The 16,603-nt window shown below is 42.5% G+C and overlaps 1 protein-coding gene across 3 annotated transcripts in view; it reads left to right on the top strand.

The window, feature by feature from the left end:
* LOC118395986 (PDZ domain-containing RING finger protein 4-like) overlaps positions 1-3,910 on the top strand; it is a 361,188-nt gene extending 357,278 nt beyond the window's left edge. For all 3 annotated transcript variants that reach the window (XM_052466321.1, XM_052466322.1, XM_052466323.1), the window contains 2 exons: positions 795-908; positions 1,167-3,910. In XM_052466321.1, the coding sequence (XP_052322281.1) occupies positions 795-908; positions 1,167-2,741 (1,689 nt within the window). In that variant the 3' untranslated portion in view covers positions 2,742-3,910. The remainder of the gene's footprint in view (positions 1-794; positions 909-1,166) is intronic.
* The last annotated feature ends 12,693 nt before the right edge of the window (positions 3,911-16,603 follow it).

Below are 16,603 nucleotides of genomic sequence, written 5' to 3'. Positions count from 1 at the left end.
CCTTCAGACACATTAAATGGTTCAAAAGGGGAACACTTTGCCAAGGCGAAAGGAAAACTAAAATAAGAACGCATGGCTTTTCCTTTGGGTTTTTTACATACATCTGTGCTAATCGACTAGGAATACCCTCGTGATCGACTGGTTGGTGACCACTGTCCTAGCCTATTCATTGGTTTACTGCTTTACTGAAGTTGCAAGATATACAGCCCATTGCGAGATACAGCTTTTGATTGGCGATAGATATGCCTATTGCCTGATGGCGAAACCTACACATACTGTGCCCCTACCCTCGCTCTCTGTCCCATGCTAGCTTGCTATGAAATGCTCTCCTCCATTCCAAAAATACTGAATCTTCAGAGTCGGAATTGAATCTTGACACTCAGAAATGGGAGTTGACGTCTGAAGTTGACGTGCAAGGAGTCAACTCTCCACCACTATGCCATCGTTGTGTAAAAATGTCAGAGAAAGGTAAGCGGCAGCAGCAAAGTCCAGTATGTAAATTCTTTTAGAAGTTAAATGAGAAGGAAATCCAACATTTATAAGGTGGAATTGAAGTTCAGTAATGGCCACTCTGTGTATGTATTGACTCTATCAACAGAATATTAATGACTTGTTGTGGCTCTTGAATGGCCAGCTAAATGGTGTAAGGGTTTCTCATGTTCTGGTTTAAATGGTTCTCTCTGTCTCTGTCTCTGTCTCTGTCTCTGTCTCTCTCTCTCTCTCTCTCTCTCTCTCTCTCTCTATCTATCTATCTATCTATCTATCTATCTATCTATCTATCTATCTATATATAGCTGGAGGAAGCGTGGTTGGATGATGAACACAGTGAATTCCTGGAGCAACTGAAGATGGAAATGTTGGAAGAGCAACAGAGAGAAGAGATGGAGCTAGAGGCACTTCAGGAGAAGGTGAGACCATACTGCCGCAGGGACAGGCCAAAGACGTTTGAAATGTCAGAAACTACACTGGGGGGAGTGCTGTAATAATACTACAGCCCTTTGTGGGGAAAACCTCATTCTGATTGTCTTGGCATGGCTACCCAATGGTTGCATATTGTGTTTATATTTTTGTTCAGTATAGTTATGAATCTTATTCAAGATTTGTACCTATTTCTTTACATTGGGGCTAATTTCAGTACTAGTTATATAATTTTCTCTTTATTACAGACCAAAGGAGAAGAGGATGACATCACTGCCACCTGTTCCTCCAGAACTCAGGACAGTGGGCTGGGGATGTCGTTAAGGAACAGCATCGACGCCCCCGACCACAATGCCCTCCTATCCCACATCCAACGGAGACTCTCCCAGTGTCTGAGGGACAGACAGGACTGTCCCAAGCGTCTGGACGAAGAAGAGGAGGAGGAGGAGGAAGAGGAGGATGTTGGCGAGGATGGAGATCGGTTCCAGCAGCTCCTGGAGCTGAAGTGTCAGATCCGTAACAGCGGCGAGTATGACCTGATCTATAGCAGACGCAGCACTATAGAGTGTAGGCTGGGAGAGCCGGCCGGTGGAGTGCAGCGTGAGCTCCGCATGCTCAATGACGAGCTCCGTAGCATCGAGCTAGAGTGCCAGAACATCATGCAGGCACACAAGCTCGGCAAGGGGCCGGTGGGGTCCCAGTGGAACCAGGGGCAGCAAGTGTTTCCACAAATTGTCTGCCCCACACCTAAGGACCAAAGCTCCCACCTGGGGTGCAATGACTCACCTAGAAGAAGCAAGCTGGTGGACATCAACGAGTGTCCGGAGAAGTCAGACAAGGATCAAAGCTCGAGTGCCTACAACACTGCAGAGAGCTCTCGCAGCACGCCGCTGGCAATGGACCGCTCCCCTGAGCACTCCCTTCAGAGGAGGATGGTGACCATCACCAACCAGAGGAACCTCCGCAGCAGCATGGCCAGCCTCCACACTACAGCCAGCCCCAGCCCCAAACACCGGCCTCTCCACTGGGCCCCCATCCCAGGCAAGGCCAGCAGCCCAGACCACAGCCTTTACCCCTCCGAGTCGGACAAGGTGGCCCCTGCAGACAACGAAAGGAGTGGGTTGGGGAACTGGAAGGTGAAGCCTCAGCCTCCTCCCAGGACCTCCCAGATCCCTTACCTATCCCCGTCCCATGACTCCCAGCACCGCCAGCCCAACGGCAACATCCCGGCCCACGCTCGCCACTACCAGAGCTACATGCAGCTGATTCAGCAGCGCTCGGCTGCGGAGTACGCCCAGAGCCAGCTGAGCCTGCTCAGTGGGGTCAAGGAGCCCCAGTTGAGCCCCGCCATCGAGCCTAAGATGGAATGGAAGGTAAAGATCCGTTCGGACGGCACACGCTACATCACCAAGAGACCAATCAGGGACAAGATCCTGCGGGAACGCGCCCTGAAGATCAAAGAGGAGCGTAGCGGAGGGATGACCACAGATGACGACGCTATGTCCGAGATGAAGATGGGGCGGTACTGGAGTAAAGAGGAGAGGAAGCAGCATCTGGTCAGGGCTAAAGAACAGCGGAGGAGACGAGAGTTCATGCAGCGCAGCCGACTGGAGAGCCTGAGGGAGAGTCCTCAGAGCAGCAGCGAAGGACGCAAGGAGGTCAGCATCATCGAACTGAGCCACAGGAAGATGATGAAGAAGCGCAACAAGAAGATCCTGGACAACTGGATGACCATTCAGGAACTGATGACTCACGGCGCCAAGGCCCCTGATGACCCCAGGGCCAAAGTACATAAGGCCTTCCTGTCGGTCACCACTGTATAATATACAACTAACACATAACATTCTATAGCAGTGTTTCTCAACCGTATTCATACCAGGAACCAGCAAGCTATGGCCCTACCCCGGTGAGCAACATCCCAGGGACCGGTGCTGGTCTCCGGACTGGAATTTGAAAAACACTGATCTACAGTACCCCATGTGGTATTATATACTTGCCTCGTTCAATGTGGCGTTTTTATGAGGGCGATAGGAATATTTTTCACAACTTTGTTACCCGAAAAATAGCATTTTCTAAAGAATTTTAACCAATGGTTTCCATGGCATTAAAAAAATCTGTTTTTCATTATTTCTCTCTGTTCCAGAAACACTTTTGTATGAGATTACTGAGCAATTATTTTTCTTAGTTCATCCTGTAAATGTAATTACCTGCATAGTGTTCAATTATTTTCATATTTCTGTTCTGTTATGCAGTGATTCCAACCCACACAGGTCAGAATATTTGTATGTACTCCCTCAGGGGCAGAGGCGTTCAACTGAATGTACAGTACAGAAATCCTACTCCTTGCAGGTCTAGATTTGATAAACCAGCCATTTGATTTGTCCTTTAAAGGGACACTTCGGGATTTTGGTATGAAGGAAGTTAGAGGTAGGTTTCCGAGCCAATGCTAACTAGTGTTAGCGCAATGACTGTAAGTCTATGGGTATCAGCTAGCATGCTAGCAGATTGGGCTCCTGAGTGGCATAGCGGTCTAAGGCACTGCATCTCAGTGCTAGAGGCATCACTACATACCCTGGTTCGATTCCAGGCTGTATGACACCTGGTCATGATAGGGAGTCCCATAGGGCGGAGAACAATTGGCCCAGTGTCATCCGGTTCAGGGTTTGGCCGGGGTAGGCCATCATTGTAAATAAGAATTTGTTCTTAACTGACTTGCCTGGTTAAATATAAAAATGAAAAGTAAAAGATTCCCACAGACTTAGTCATTGCGCTATTTACAACTTCCTTCAAACTGCACGCAGAGACATAAAAATTGTATTCACAAGATCATCTGACTCTGGGGAAGTAGATAAAAGTGCCTCTGCCAAAATCCGAAGTATGCCTTTAAAGGTCATGAACAGTCAAAATAATGTTTTTCATGAAATTGGATAATATTTGGATGAAACTAGATCAAGGTTCCTCTACATTGACAAAGTTTGATCATAGAGTCACTGCCCCCATGTCAAAAACTTGGATTCAGGAGGTGGGATTATTAAGGGGATAGGATGACATCACTCTAACTCTCTAATTTTAATACACCAATGGTAACATTATATTTTCTTACCTAATTTAAATAAGTACCGCCTTGTAAGCAACATTGGAGAAGGTGTGTTTGCAGAAGGGCATACCATTAAACTTTTACCCTATTCATCTATAATGGCAAAGATACTTAGTTGAAGTCAGAAGTTTACATACACCTTAGGCAAATACATTTAAACTCAGTTTTTCACAATTCCTGACATTTAATCCTAGTAAAAATTCCCTATCTTAGGTCAGTTAGGATCACCACTTCATTTTAAGAATGTGAAATGGCAGAATAATAGTAGAGAGAATTATTTATTTAATCTTTTATTTCTTTCATCACATTCCCAGTGGGTAAGAAGTTTACATACCCTAAATTCGTTTTTGGTAGCATTGCCTTTAAATTGTTTAAATTGGGTCAAACATTTTGGGAAATTTTGGCCCATTCCTCCAGATAGAGCTGGTGTGACCAAGTCAGGTTTGTAGGCCTCCTTGCTCGAACACGCTTTTTCAATTCTGCCCACAGATTTTCTATGGGATTGAGGCCAGGGCTTTGTGATGGCCTGTCAGGAAGCTAAAGCTTGGTCACAAATGGGTCTTCCAAATGGACAATGACCCTAAACATATTTCCAAAGTTGTGGCAAAATGGCTTAAGGACAACAAAGGTGTCCTTAAGTAGCTTGACTTTATTGTCCTTCAGCCATTTTGCTACAACTTTGTAAGTATACTTAGGGTCATTGTCCATTTGTAAGACCCATTTGCAACCAAGCTTTAACTTCCTGACTTATATCTTGAGATGTTGCTTCAATATATCCACATAATTTTTTATTCTTCATGATGCCGTCTATTTTGTGAAGTGCACCATTCCCTCCTGCAGCAAAGCACCCCCACAACATGATGCTGCCACCCCCATGCTTCACGGTTGGGATGGTGTTCTTTGGCTTGCAAGCCTCTCCCTTTTTCCTCCAAACATAACGATGGTCATTATGGCCAAACAGTTCTCATTTTTGTTTCATCAGACCAGAGGACATTTCTCCAAAATAGTACGATCTTTGTCCCCATGTGCAGTTGCAAACCGTAGTCTGTCTTTTTTATGGTGGTTTTGGAGCAGGGGCTTCTTCCTTGCTGAGCGGCCTTTCACATTATGTCGATATAGGGCTTGTTTAACTGTGGATATAGATACTTTTGTACCTGTTTCCTCCAGGATCTTCACAAGGTCCTTTGCTGTTGTTCCTGGATTGATTTGCACTTTTCGCACCAAAGTACGTTCCTCTCTAAGAGACAGAAGGCATCTCCTTCCTGAGCGGTATGACGGCTGCGTGGTCCCATGGTGTTTATACTTGCGTACTATTGTTTGTACAGATGAACGTGGTACCCTCGGGCGTTTGGTTCATACTTTGGATCAATTTCCAGACTTGTACAAAAAACAAAAACTGCAATCTTGGTTGATTTCTTTTAATTTTCCCATGATGTCAAGCAAAGAGGTACTGAGTATGAAGGTAGGCCTTGAAATACATCCACAGGTACACCGCCATTTGATGATCAAATGATGTCAATTAGCCTATCAGAAGCTTCTAAAGCCATGACAGAGGCACAGTCAACTTAGTTTATGTAAATGTATGACCCACTGGAATTGTGATACAGTGAATTATAAGTAAAATAATCTGTCTGTAAACAGTTGTTGGAAAAATGACTTGTCATGCATAAAGTAGATGTCCTAACTCACTTGCCAAAACTATAGTTTGTTAACAAGAAATTTGTGGAGTGGTTGAAAAACTAGTTTTAATGACTCCAACCTAAGTGTATGTAAACCTCCGACTTCAACTGTATATGTCTAGGTTTTCAGCCAGCATGGGGGAGGGGGGGGGGGGTCGTTCAAAACACTGATGCAGTTGTCATGTCAACACATCCGTCAGTACTGCCGTGAACCGCATCACAAGAGACATGCCAAACAGGATTTTTTTTATTTTTAAAGATTTACATTATTGATGCAATTTCAATGTTGTTTGAGTTGCTTTGTGAATAACCAAATTTGCTTGAGACGATTTTACTGTAAAACTGCTCACTGCATCCAAATTGCTTGACATTTCAAAGAGATGCCAATCAAGGCGAGCTCATGAATATCAGCTTCCCGCCTTCTCAGCCTGTTCTTTTAATACTTTCTGGTAGTTTGCCGTGAGAGAAAAAGTTCCTCAAATTCCGAGCATTTCTATCCAAAACAGATATTATGGGTGATATTTTAGTCTTTCAAAAAACTATTTTAGATGTGAATCAGAATGACTCTTCGAGACTTTTAAGATGTGAACACTTATTTGAAAATCCAAATGCCTAATGTTTAAGTTTGAATGTCCAGGACTTTCTGCTGATTCCACACACTCATACAAGTAAAAGTACCATCATTGATTTACCAAATAATGACACATTTCTTCAAAACAAGATAGTAAAGAGAGAACTTGGATTGAATGCTTACATTTTCTACATGCATAAAAGGGACCAATGTTGAGATGATTCTTTTATAGTATCACAAAAAAACTGTGGACTATTTGCATTTCCCTTTGGAACCATTTGAATTGGTTATTTTATTTCAAGAGGCTTTGAATATGATCTGTGATATGTTACCCCTCTGGTATTATATTACATTACTGCAATGCAATGTAGTACTGGTACACCCTCTCTTCATACGATTTAGCATATTTATGTTCACATTATCCTTTATTTGTACATATTGTACAATGTTAAAGTTTCTCAACATAACCTAAACAGTTTCCAATTCAATTCAAAACATTTGTATCGTTCTCTGGTGCTGCTCAAAGTTGAGCTCAAGCTTCATCTTAAAATAAGTTAAGAGTACTATTTTTTAACAATGGCGGATCGTTGAGTAGCACACGAACATTCTGTACCCTTGTACTTGCTAGTTATGGATTGGATGACTGCCGGTGTGCAGGACTCATAACTTGGCAGTACATTTCCCAATTGTGAAATCAGGTTCCCATACACAATAACTACACACATTCCAGTCTGGTTCAGTGTACTGCATAAAACGTACTTGTTGAAAACGCCTAATTTTCAGTTAAAATATTGTAAATTTGAACTTTGAAACCAACTCCTGTATTTGTTTTATGGTCTTATATCGAGTGATATGTAGTTAGCACACTTGTAGCCGGGTAAGCGTGTGGTATAATTGTGATCATTGCAAAATGAAATGAGAATAAATGATTGTTTTGTTTTTCTTTAGAAAACCCCTGCAGCACTGTGTTGACTGTCATTCAGTCTAGTTTTCTATTCACAAGACACCATATTACTTGTAACCCAATTATGTGTGAAATGCCTGTCAAAGGGATGCCCCTTTACCTTTGTGGCAAATTTGCTGCAAACTAAATAGTAATAGTATGCCACAAAAATGTTGCCAAAAGTTTGCAAACGTTTTCCAGAGGTTTTTTTGATGACCAATCAGGGGGATTAGAAATATCTGTTGGAAAATGAAAACCAAGCTGTCGAGCTAGCTACCTACCAAAGTTTTCCGGTGAGTGTTAACTTATTAATTCAACTTTCTAATAAACTTTAACATTTTATTAGCTAAATGAATCCTAGTTAGCAATGTCATGTTTTATGGGATAGAGTGAAACACATTTTGTTGATACCAGTTTCAATCTGTCAGCACCACTGACTGACTGGCTAGCGCTTAACTAGATAATGTTAGCTATCATATTTTTTGCACAATTCATGTGATATGTAGCTAGATAGATAACTAATGATTTACATTTCAATACCAATATGCATGTCAACTACTTGTCTCTTTCCAGTGATCCTGCCGACCAAGGATGGGTCTGATGAACTATTTGGCGTCACAGCTAGCCGATGTCAACCTCGCAGGGTCACCTTGAATGCAGCCCGCGAAGCGGTTAGCCATTGTGGCTGGGACCGCGGATTTCCCCGGGTTTGTGGCTGTCTAGATCCCTGCTGTTTGTTGTTTGCAATCTTCCCTGTGACCTGCCCTGTCTGGAACTGCGAGGAGTAACAGCGTAGCCTATATGCTAGCTACCATGACAAAGACCAAAGCCGGCGGGAGAACCGTTGAGGACAGTGTTGTCTCTCTATCAGACGTGAAGAATCTTTTAAACAAACAAAAAGTGGCCTACAACAAGAAAATAACTTCAAGTATTTTGTCCAAATACTTGTGGATTCTACTAATAAAAGAATGGACGACCTGGCCAGAGAGGTCCAGGACTTGAAGAACATTTTGCAGTTCTCCCAGGGTCAGCTCAATGAGTTGAAACAGGAGAACGGCAAGATGACAGCAATCTCTAAGTCATTGAGAGAGGACGTCAGTTCTGTGTGTGAATCCATGATAACAATGACCAATAAATCAGACTCTCAGTTCTCAAATCAGATCTCGAGGGACAATGCGGAACAACGTGGTTGTGGACGGATTTGCAGAATCTCCACATTAGACTTGGATGTGGTCTGAGGACAAAGTGAGGGCAATGTTCTCTGAGAAATTGAAGATGGACCACAGGAAGATTGAGGTGGAGCGTGCTCACAGGACTGGAAAACCCACCACCGGCCCAGGTGATTAGCCCAGGCCAATAGCGGTCAAGTTCCTGAGGTTCATGGACAAGGTAGCTGTAGCTGCTCATTGTCCACCCTCTTTCCCAGAAGCCTGGAAGGGATGAGAGAGCCAAGCCTATGGCTCCGTAGCTTCAACCCCACCTCACACACACACACACCAATTGATTAATGGACTACTCAATGTATATTTTTTCCTCTTGCTTTGTTTGCTCTTTTCAGTATTGTGTCTATCTCAGATAAGCTACCCAGGAAAGGGCTGAAAATAGCCCATATTAATATACAGTGGGGAGAACAAGTATTTGATACACTGCCGATTTTGCAGGTTTTCCTAATTACAAAGCATCTAGAGGTCTGTAATTTTTATCATAGGTACACTTCAACTGTGAAATCTAAAACAAAAATCCAGAAAATCACATTGTATGATTTTTAAGTAATTCATTTGCATTTTATTGCATGACATAAGTATTTGATCACCTACCAACCAGTAAGAATTCCGGCTCTCACGACCTGTTAGTTTTTCTTTAAGAAGCCCTCCTGTTCTCCACTCATTACCTGTACTGCACCTGTTTGAACTCGTTACCTGTATAAAAGACACCTGTCCACACACTCAATCAAACAGACTCCAACCTCTCCACAATGGCCAAGACCATAGAGCTGTGTAAGGACATCAGGGATAAAATTGTAGACCTGCACTTGGCTGGGATGGGCTACAGGACAATAGGCAAGCAGCTTGGTGAGAAGGCAACAACTGTTGGCGCAATTATTAGAAAATGGAAGAAGTTCAAGATGACAGTCAATCACCCTCGGTCTGGGGCTCCATGCAAGATCTCACCTCGTGGGGCATCAATGATCATGAGGAAGGTTAGGGATCAGCCCAGAACTACACGGCAGGACCTGGTCAATGACCTGAAGAGAGCTGGGACCACAGTCTCAAAGAAATCCATTAGTAACACACTACGCCGTCATGGATGAAAATCCTGTAGCGCACGCAACGTCCCCCTGCTCAAGCCAGCGCATGTCCAGGCCCGTCTGAAGTTTGCCAATGACCATCTGGATGATCCAGAGGAGGAATGGGAGAAGGTCATGTGGTCTGATGAGACAAAATAGAGATTTTTGGTCTAAACTCCACTCGCCGTTTTTGGAGGAAGAAGAAGGATGAGTACAACACCATCCCAACCGTGAAGCATGGAGGTGGAAACATCATTCTTTGGGGATGCTTTTCTGCAAAGGGGACAGGACGACTGCACCGAATTGAGGGGAGGATGGATGGGGCCATGTATCGTGAGATCTTGGCCAACAACCTCCTTCCCTCAGTAAGAGCATTGAAGATGGGTCATGGCTGGGTCTTCCAGCATGACAACGACCCGAAACACACAGCCAAGGCAACTAAGGAGTGGCTCCGTAAGAAGCATCTCAAGGTCCTGGAGTGGCCTAGCCAGTCTCCAGACTTGAGCCCAATAGAAAATCTTTGGAGGGAGCTGAAAGTCGTGTAGCTAGCGATGTAGCCGATCTGTGTATGGACCGTTTAAAATGTTTTGTTTGAATATTAGTTCAGAACAGTGGCTTTAATGGTTTCCACCAATCCCCAGGAAATTGCAGAACATTACTGTTACACACATGACTGTTACATGTAAATATTATAATGTTAATAGTAGCTAGCTAGCTATGAACCTCAGCTATCATAGCCGGTTGTATTGACTTCAAGTCACTCGGAGTGGCATCAATGAAGACTATAGATTGACTAGAATATAATATAACTTTATTGTGCCAAGGATGCAAGTCGTATATACATTATTACCAAGCATGAGTTTCCCACATTGCAGCCTGTACATTGAATATATTCACTGATCATGTACTCTACCTTGGCAAATAACGGTACGGTTCAGCTATGAATGTCAGTGAGACATTCTTTTCCAGTCCTATCCAATACGAGGAGTATCAAACTCCAGTCTTTGAATGATGCTGTGTCTGCATGTATGTATAACAATTCTTAACAAATCCTGGTCCTGGGATATCAATGGTTACACATTGTAACTCTGTGTTAGACTAGAAGACATGATTTACCTAGTTAATAGCTGATTTGTAATTCATATATACAGGACCAGAATGTAAAAAAGGCAGTACACTTCCTTTGCGTCATGGAATCCATCTACATAATCTGAGGACACAGGATTGGTGTAGTATTTCATCAACTTTTAATTGGATTGATTTAAACTTTATTTAACTAGGCAAGTCAGTTAAAAACTAATTCTTTACTTACAATGACGGCCTACACCGCCCTAACCCGGACGACACTGGGCCATTTGTGAGCCATCCTATGGGACTCCCAATCACGGCCGGTTAATTTCAACCAGCAGAGAATGTGAAAAGCTTTATTTAAAGTTCACTTATCCAAGTGTCATAATTACATAATACATGCATTATAAATATTAAAATTGTAAGTTCAATCTGTACTTCAATGCACATCTGGTATGCATTATAAAAACAGAGAGGAAGAAAGAGAAGGTAGGGAGAGAGGTATGAGTGTCAAAGACCGAAAGGGAAAGAGATACGAACAGAAGAGCAGGGAAGACAGTGTTTAATTAATTAATTACAGTGCTACTAAACTTCCTATTCTCTCAGGTCATCACAGTTACATAATAGTGACTCGAGTGGTGTCTCCTATCCAGCCCTGGGCTCTGCCCAAAGGTTATCTTCATAGCGGGTGAGGTGGAGATGACACAACTGGGGGTTGGCATCCTCTCTCACATCAAAACATACCTGCAGACGAGAGAGATGGAGAGAGAAAGATGGCATGATTAAGCCTTGTGTCTTTTCAATTCTAACACTTTGTCAGTCATAATGATCAGGGGGTGAAATACAAAACTGACCTTGGATCATTAACTCTGGTACTACTACATCTCTATCTGTATTTCAATGTAAAGCATCTCTTTAATAATACTTCCTGCTGACCCGACCAAGTGACCTTTCACCTCTGATCATGCTGTGCCCTCTGTTTCAGGTAGTTCAGAACCTAAAGGATTTAGGGATGAAGTGAGGGAGGGAGACTTATTGACAAAATACGGTAGTTAAAGAGACAGTGTTCAACATTAACCTCCGTGGGCTTGTGCGTAGTGTAGTCAATTGCACAAGGTGTTGCCAAGGAACAGCACCCTCTTCGAAGAAGTAGGAGGTGAAGATCACCCGCACTAGGATTGCCTCCTGTGCTGTGTTGTTGGCCCCCACCTGTGCAACATCCTGCAGAGCAGTAGACCTCTCCTCTGGCACACGGCTGAGAGCTGCAGGTCCCCTCCTGGTCCTCGTGAGCACTGATTCTCATTGACCCAGGATCTACATCTCCCACATTGCCATCGATAACCAATAGTACAACCTTAATGGAATCTTGAAAGACTTAAATTTTAAACATTTACATTTGAATCATTTAGCAGACGCTCTTATCCAGGTCGGCTGACAGTAGTGAGTGCGTAAGTGTTCATACTGGTTCCCCCGTGGAAATTGGACCCACAGCTTTGGCATTGCAAGCGCCATGCTCTACCAACTGATCTACACCGGACTAGAGCCAGAGCCTCTTAGTGAAGAGTCATCTCCGGGATGCTGGCCTTCTAGGCAGATTTCCTCTGTCCAGTGTCTGTTCTTTTGCCCATCTTAATATTTTATTTTTATTGGCCAGTCTGAGATATGGCTATTTCTTTGCAACTCTGCCTAGAAGGCCAGCATCCCGGAGTAGGCCTCTTCACTGTTCACGTTGAGTGGTGTTTTGCGGGTACTATTCAATGAAGCTGCCATTTGAGGGACTTGTGAGGTGTCTGTTTCTCAAACTAGACACTCTGCTGTACTTGTCCTCTTGCTCAGTTGTGCACTGGGACTCCCCACTCCTCTTTCTATTCTGGTTAGAGCCAGTTTGCGCTGTTCTGTGAAGAGAGTAGTACACAACATTGTACGATATCTTCAGTTTCTTGGCAATTTCTCGCATGGAATAGCCTTCAGTACTCAAAACAAGAATACACTGATAAGTTTCTGGCCATTTTGAGCCCACAAATGCTGATGCTCCAGATTCAACTAGTCTAAAAATGGCCAGTTTTATTGCTTCTTTAATCAGGACAACAGTTTTCAGCTGTGCTAACATAATTGCAAAATGGTTTTCTAATGATCAATTAGCCTTTTAAAATGATAAACTTGGATTAGCTAACACAATGTGCCATAATGGGCCTCTGTACGCCTATGTAGATATTCATTACATTACATTTACATTTACATTTATTCCATTAACAATCTGCTGTTTCCAGCTACAATAGTCATTTACAACATTAACAAAGTCTACTTTGTATTTCTGATAAATGTTATGTTATTTTAATGGACAAAAAAAATCAAATTCTTTCAAAAACAAGGACATTTCTTAGTGACCCAAACTTTAGAACGGTAGTGTACATTACATGCACAGCTACCATAGACAGTCTTGCCATTTTACCATACTTGCTTTATTGGTAATTTGCATAAATATTCTGTCACAGTGACATAACACACACACCGACATAACACACACACCGACCTGACATAACACACACATCACAGGCTGAGTGCAGCTCATGGGCACTTAGGGGTAAAGTGCCTTGGTCAAGGGCAAAACAGCAGTAGGTGGTATAAAGAGATATTGTAGATGGTAACCTTCTGGCTGACTGATCACTCCCTGCAGATTTCCCAGCAGGCAGCTCAGGGATTTGAATATCAGCCTGCCTTTCTAACCTCAAAGCTACTGCCGTCCCTATTCATTCTGCTCTTTCCTCCCCCCCTTGCCTTTGTTCAGCCATTTGACCTGGTTTATCAACCCTTCCCTCAAAGTATTTCATTTAGAGATATGGTTGATACTATCCCTTAACATCTCCCCCCTAGCGGTTAAGCCTAGCGGTTAAGAGCATTGGGCCAGTAACTGACAGGTCGCTGGTTCAAATCTGCCGCCCTGCCCTTGAGCAAAGGCAACAACTGCTTCCTGGGCATGGTGGATGTCGATTAAGGCAGCTCCCCGCACCCGTCTGATTCAGAGAAATGCAGAAGACACATGCTGGTTTAATGCATTCAGTTGCGCAACTGATTAGGTACCCCCTTTTACCTCTCACCCTCTCTTTCGCAGTGGAAGAGATGGACCAGGATACGCTCTTGCTTTAGGATGACTCAACTATAGCCTGATGTTAAAGAATATAAAACCCTTACACGCAGTGAGTATTCTATAAACACCATCTTTTTTTCTAAACGAGTGGAGGTCCTCTGGACACACACATGAATACATAGGACTGTGGACACACCAAGCGACACACCAAGCTGGAGCAGTGGCCAGGTCTTGCCAGGGACATGTCGAAAGATTTGTTGTGTATTTTGAAAACTGATTGTTAAATGAGTGAGAAAGACACAGAGGAGAGCCAACCAGTAAAAACAGCCCCCTTTCAACATGGTGAAAGACACTGAAGTCAGGACAACTTCAAGAGTTAGGTGTTAGCCAGACAAGTGACTAACTGCAATGGAACATAAAATGTTTGTCTGGCTACAACATAACACAATTTGAAGTCCTATGGGGCAGAGTCTAACGAGCATTAGAAACAGCATTGGGTGTGGATACAGTGGGAACATGTGGATCTGAGAAAGTGTCATGTCATACATTTTTGTGGATATGTATATAAATGTTAAGTTGTCTATTGTTTTTGTCAATGTATGTTTTTGTTTGTAAAAAAAAAATTTAAATTTTTTTTAAAATATATATAAATATATATATTAATATATTAAATATTACTAAAAAAAGTACACCCACCCGTAGCACGCGCTCCAGCAGGTGTATCTCACTGATCATCCCTAAAGCCAACACCTCATTTGGCCGCCTTTCGTTCCAGTTCTCTGCTGCCTGTGACTGGAACGAATTGCAAAAATCGCTGAAGTTGGAGACTTTTATCTCCCTCACCAACTTCAAACATCTGCTATCTGAGCAGCTAACCGATCGCTGCAGCTGTACATAGTCTGTCGGGAAATAGCCCACCCAATTTACCTACCTCATCCCCATACTGTTTATATTTATTTACTTTTCTGCTCTTTTACACACCAGTATCTCTACCTGTACAGTATATTTACTACATTTAGTATGTAGATGTTCTTTCTCTGAAGTAAGTTCATTTAAAGTTATGTGATTTAGTCTTGTAGAGACATTTCAATGTTTACCACACAGTAACCAAAAACCTGATCTAATTTGCATATTTATACTGAGTTTGCAGCAAACAGAATGTTCAGAATTGTTTGACACAACATTAATTTGCATGTGAAAATATGAGCTTACCGATCATTTGCGGTAAACAGTAGAATGTTCGTCACAAGTTTCCCAGAATTGCTTGCCAGAAGTTCACAAGTTGCTGAAAGTTTACTGCAACAGTTTGACACAAACCTAATTTGCATGTGAAGATATGAGCTTTCTGCAAATTTGCAGCAAATTGGCCAAATGTTTGCCACAACTGTTTGCCAGAAGCCTGCTTTTTTTTGGTATGGATGGGTTTCAAACAGCAAAACGAACTCTAACAGGCAGAAAATCCAGACTTTGGTCTGTAAAAGTGATTTGAGCTTTCTTGGAGAACTCAAACCAAGAGCTTACCAATAGTTTATCACGTAAGTTGAGAATCTTCCAGCATCATTATCTTGTGCAGTTTTACTGAGATATTCACAGTTTATAAAGAAAATCTTACTGCTCTAATTACGTTGGTAACCAGTTTATAATAGCAATAAGGCACCTTGGGGGTTTGTGATATACGGCCGCATTGTGTCGTGCTTAAGAACAGTCGATAGCCGTAGTATATTGGCCATATACCATACCCCCTCATGCCTTATTGCTTAATGAGAATAGTCTGACTAAGAAAAGAGAAAGAAGATAACAGGCTTGTTCATGGACTCATTTACACCTCAAACTCTTCCCCTGAAATATACATATCTCTCCTTTTGTTTCACCTGCTGTTAGCATGAACTTATTAAACAGAAGAAGATTTCAATTCTAATCACCTTCCACATGGGTGGCTCTCAGTTCATTAAAACGTAATGTATCAACCACTAAATCCTTTCAATGGCCTGTCATGAAGTGTGAGGGGAACCATTGGGACTCTCCGACATTCCTTATATTATCTTTCGTTATAAATTGACGTATATGTTTGAATTTGGAGTGTCACGCCTAAAGACTTTTTATTTTATATATTTATTTAGCCTTTATTTAACTAGGCAAGTCAGTCAGTTTCTTATTTACAATGACTGCCTACCCCGGCCAAACCCGGACGACACTTGGCAATTGTGCGCTGCCCTATGGGACTCCCAATCACGGCCGGTTATGATACAGCCTGGAATCGAACCAGGGTCTATAGTGACGCCTCTAGCACTGAGATGCAGTGACCTAGACCGCTGCATGGCGCAATGAAAAACGCTATAATTTTTTGAGACTATTGAGCTATCTATAGTGGTACAACTGAGAAGGTATGATTCTTCCCTGATGTTAAATGATTGTCTAGACTCTAGTGGAAAGGAGTTAAATTTACTCACAGAGATATGTGTCTAAACTCCTTATTTCACTATGGACATTCATACTACCATCACGTTCACATCACACCATCACATTAACATCTCACCATCACGTTCACATCACTTCACACCATCACATTCACATCACACCATTGTCATGATGTTGGCCTGGGGGAAGGTTTATGACAGTCATAAATACCTCTTCCCCCCTTTTTCCTCTCTCTACCCTACTGAGGTTACATTTGCAAACCCCTTGGTTAACATAGAGATTCTGGGAACATCAGAAGGTGGAGGGAAATGAACTATATTCTGGTAATCCGACCAATGGAACATATGCAGTGGTACTTAATGAATATGATGTCAGTTCGGTTGTCATCTGAGACATTCTCATCAATGATAAGATGACATAAACTCTACAGTGGAAAGTCTACACATCAGAGTTATTGGATTCACATGGAATTGTTGTTCAATTTAAATGTTTGAATATGAAATTATTCCTGATGGGATGAAATGTGATTTTAGC

The sequence above is a fragment of the Oncorhynchus keta genome, chromosome 17 (assembly GCF_023373465.1).
Source record: "Oncorhynchus keta strain PuntledgeMale-10-30-2019 chromosome 17, Oket_V2, whole genome shotgun sequence".
Lineage (NCBI taxonomy): Eukaryota > Metazoa > Chordata > Actinopteri > Salmoniformes > Salmonidae > Oncorhynchus > Oncorhynchus keta.
This window is presented reverse-complemented; position numbering and strand designations above follow the sequence as displayed.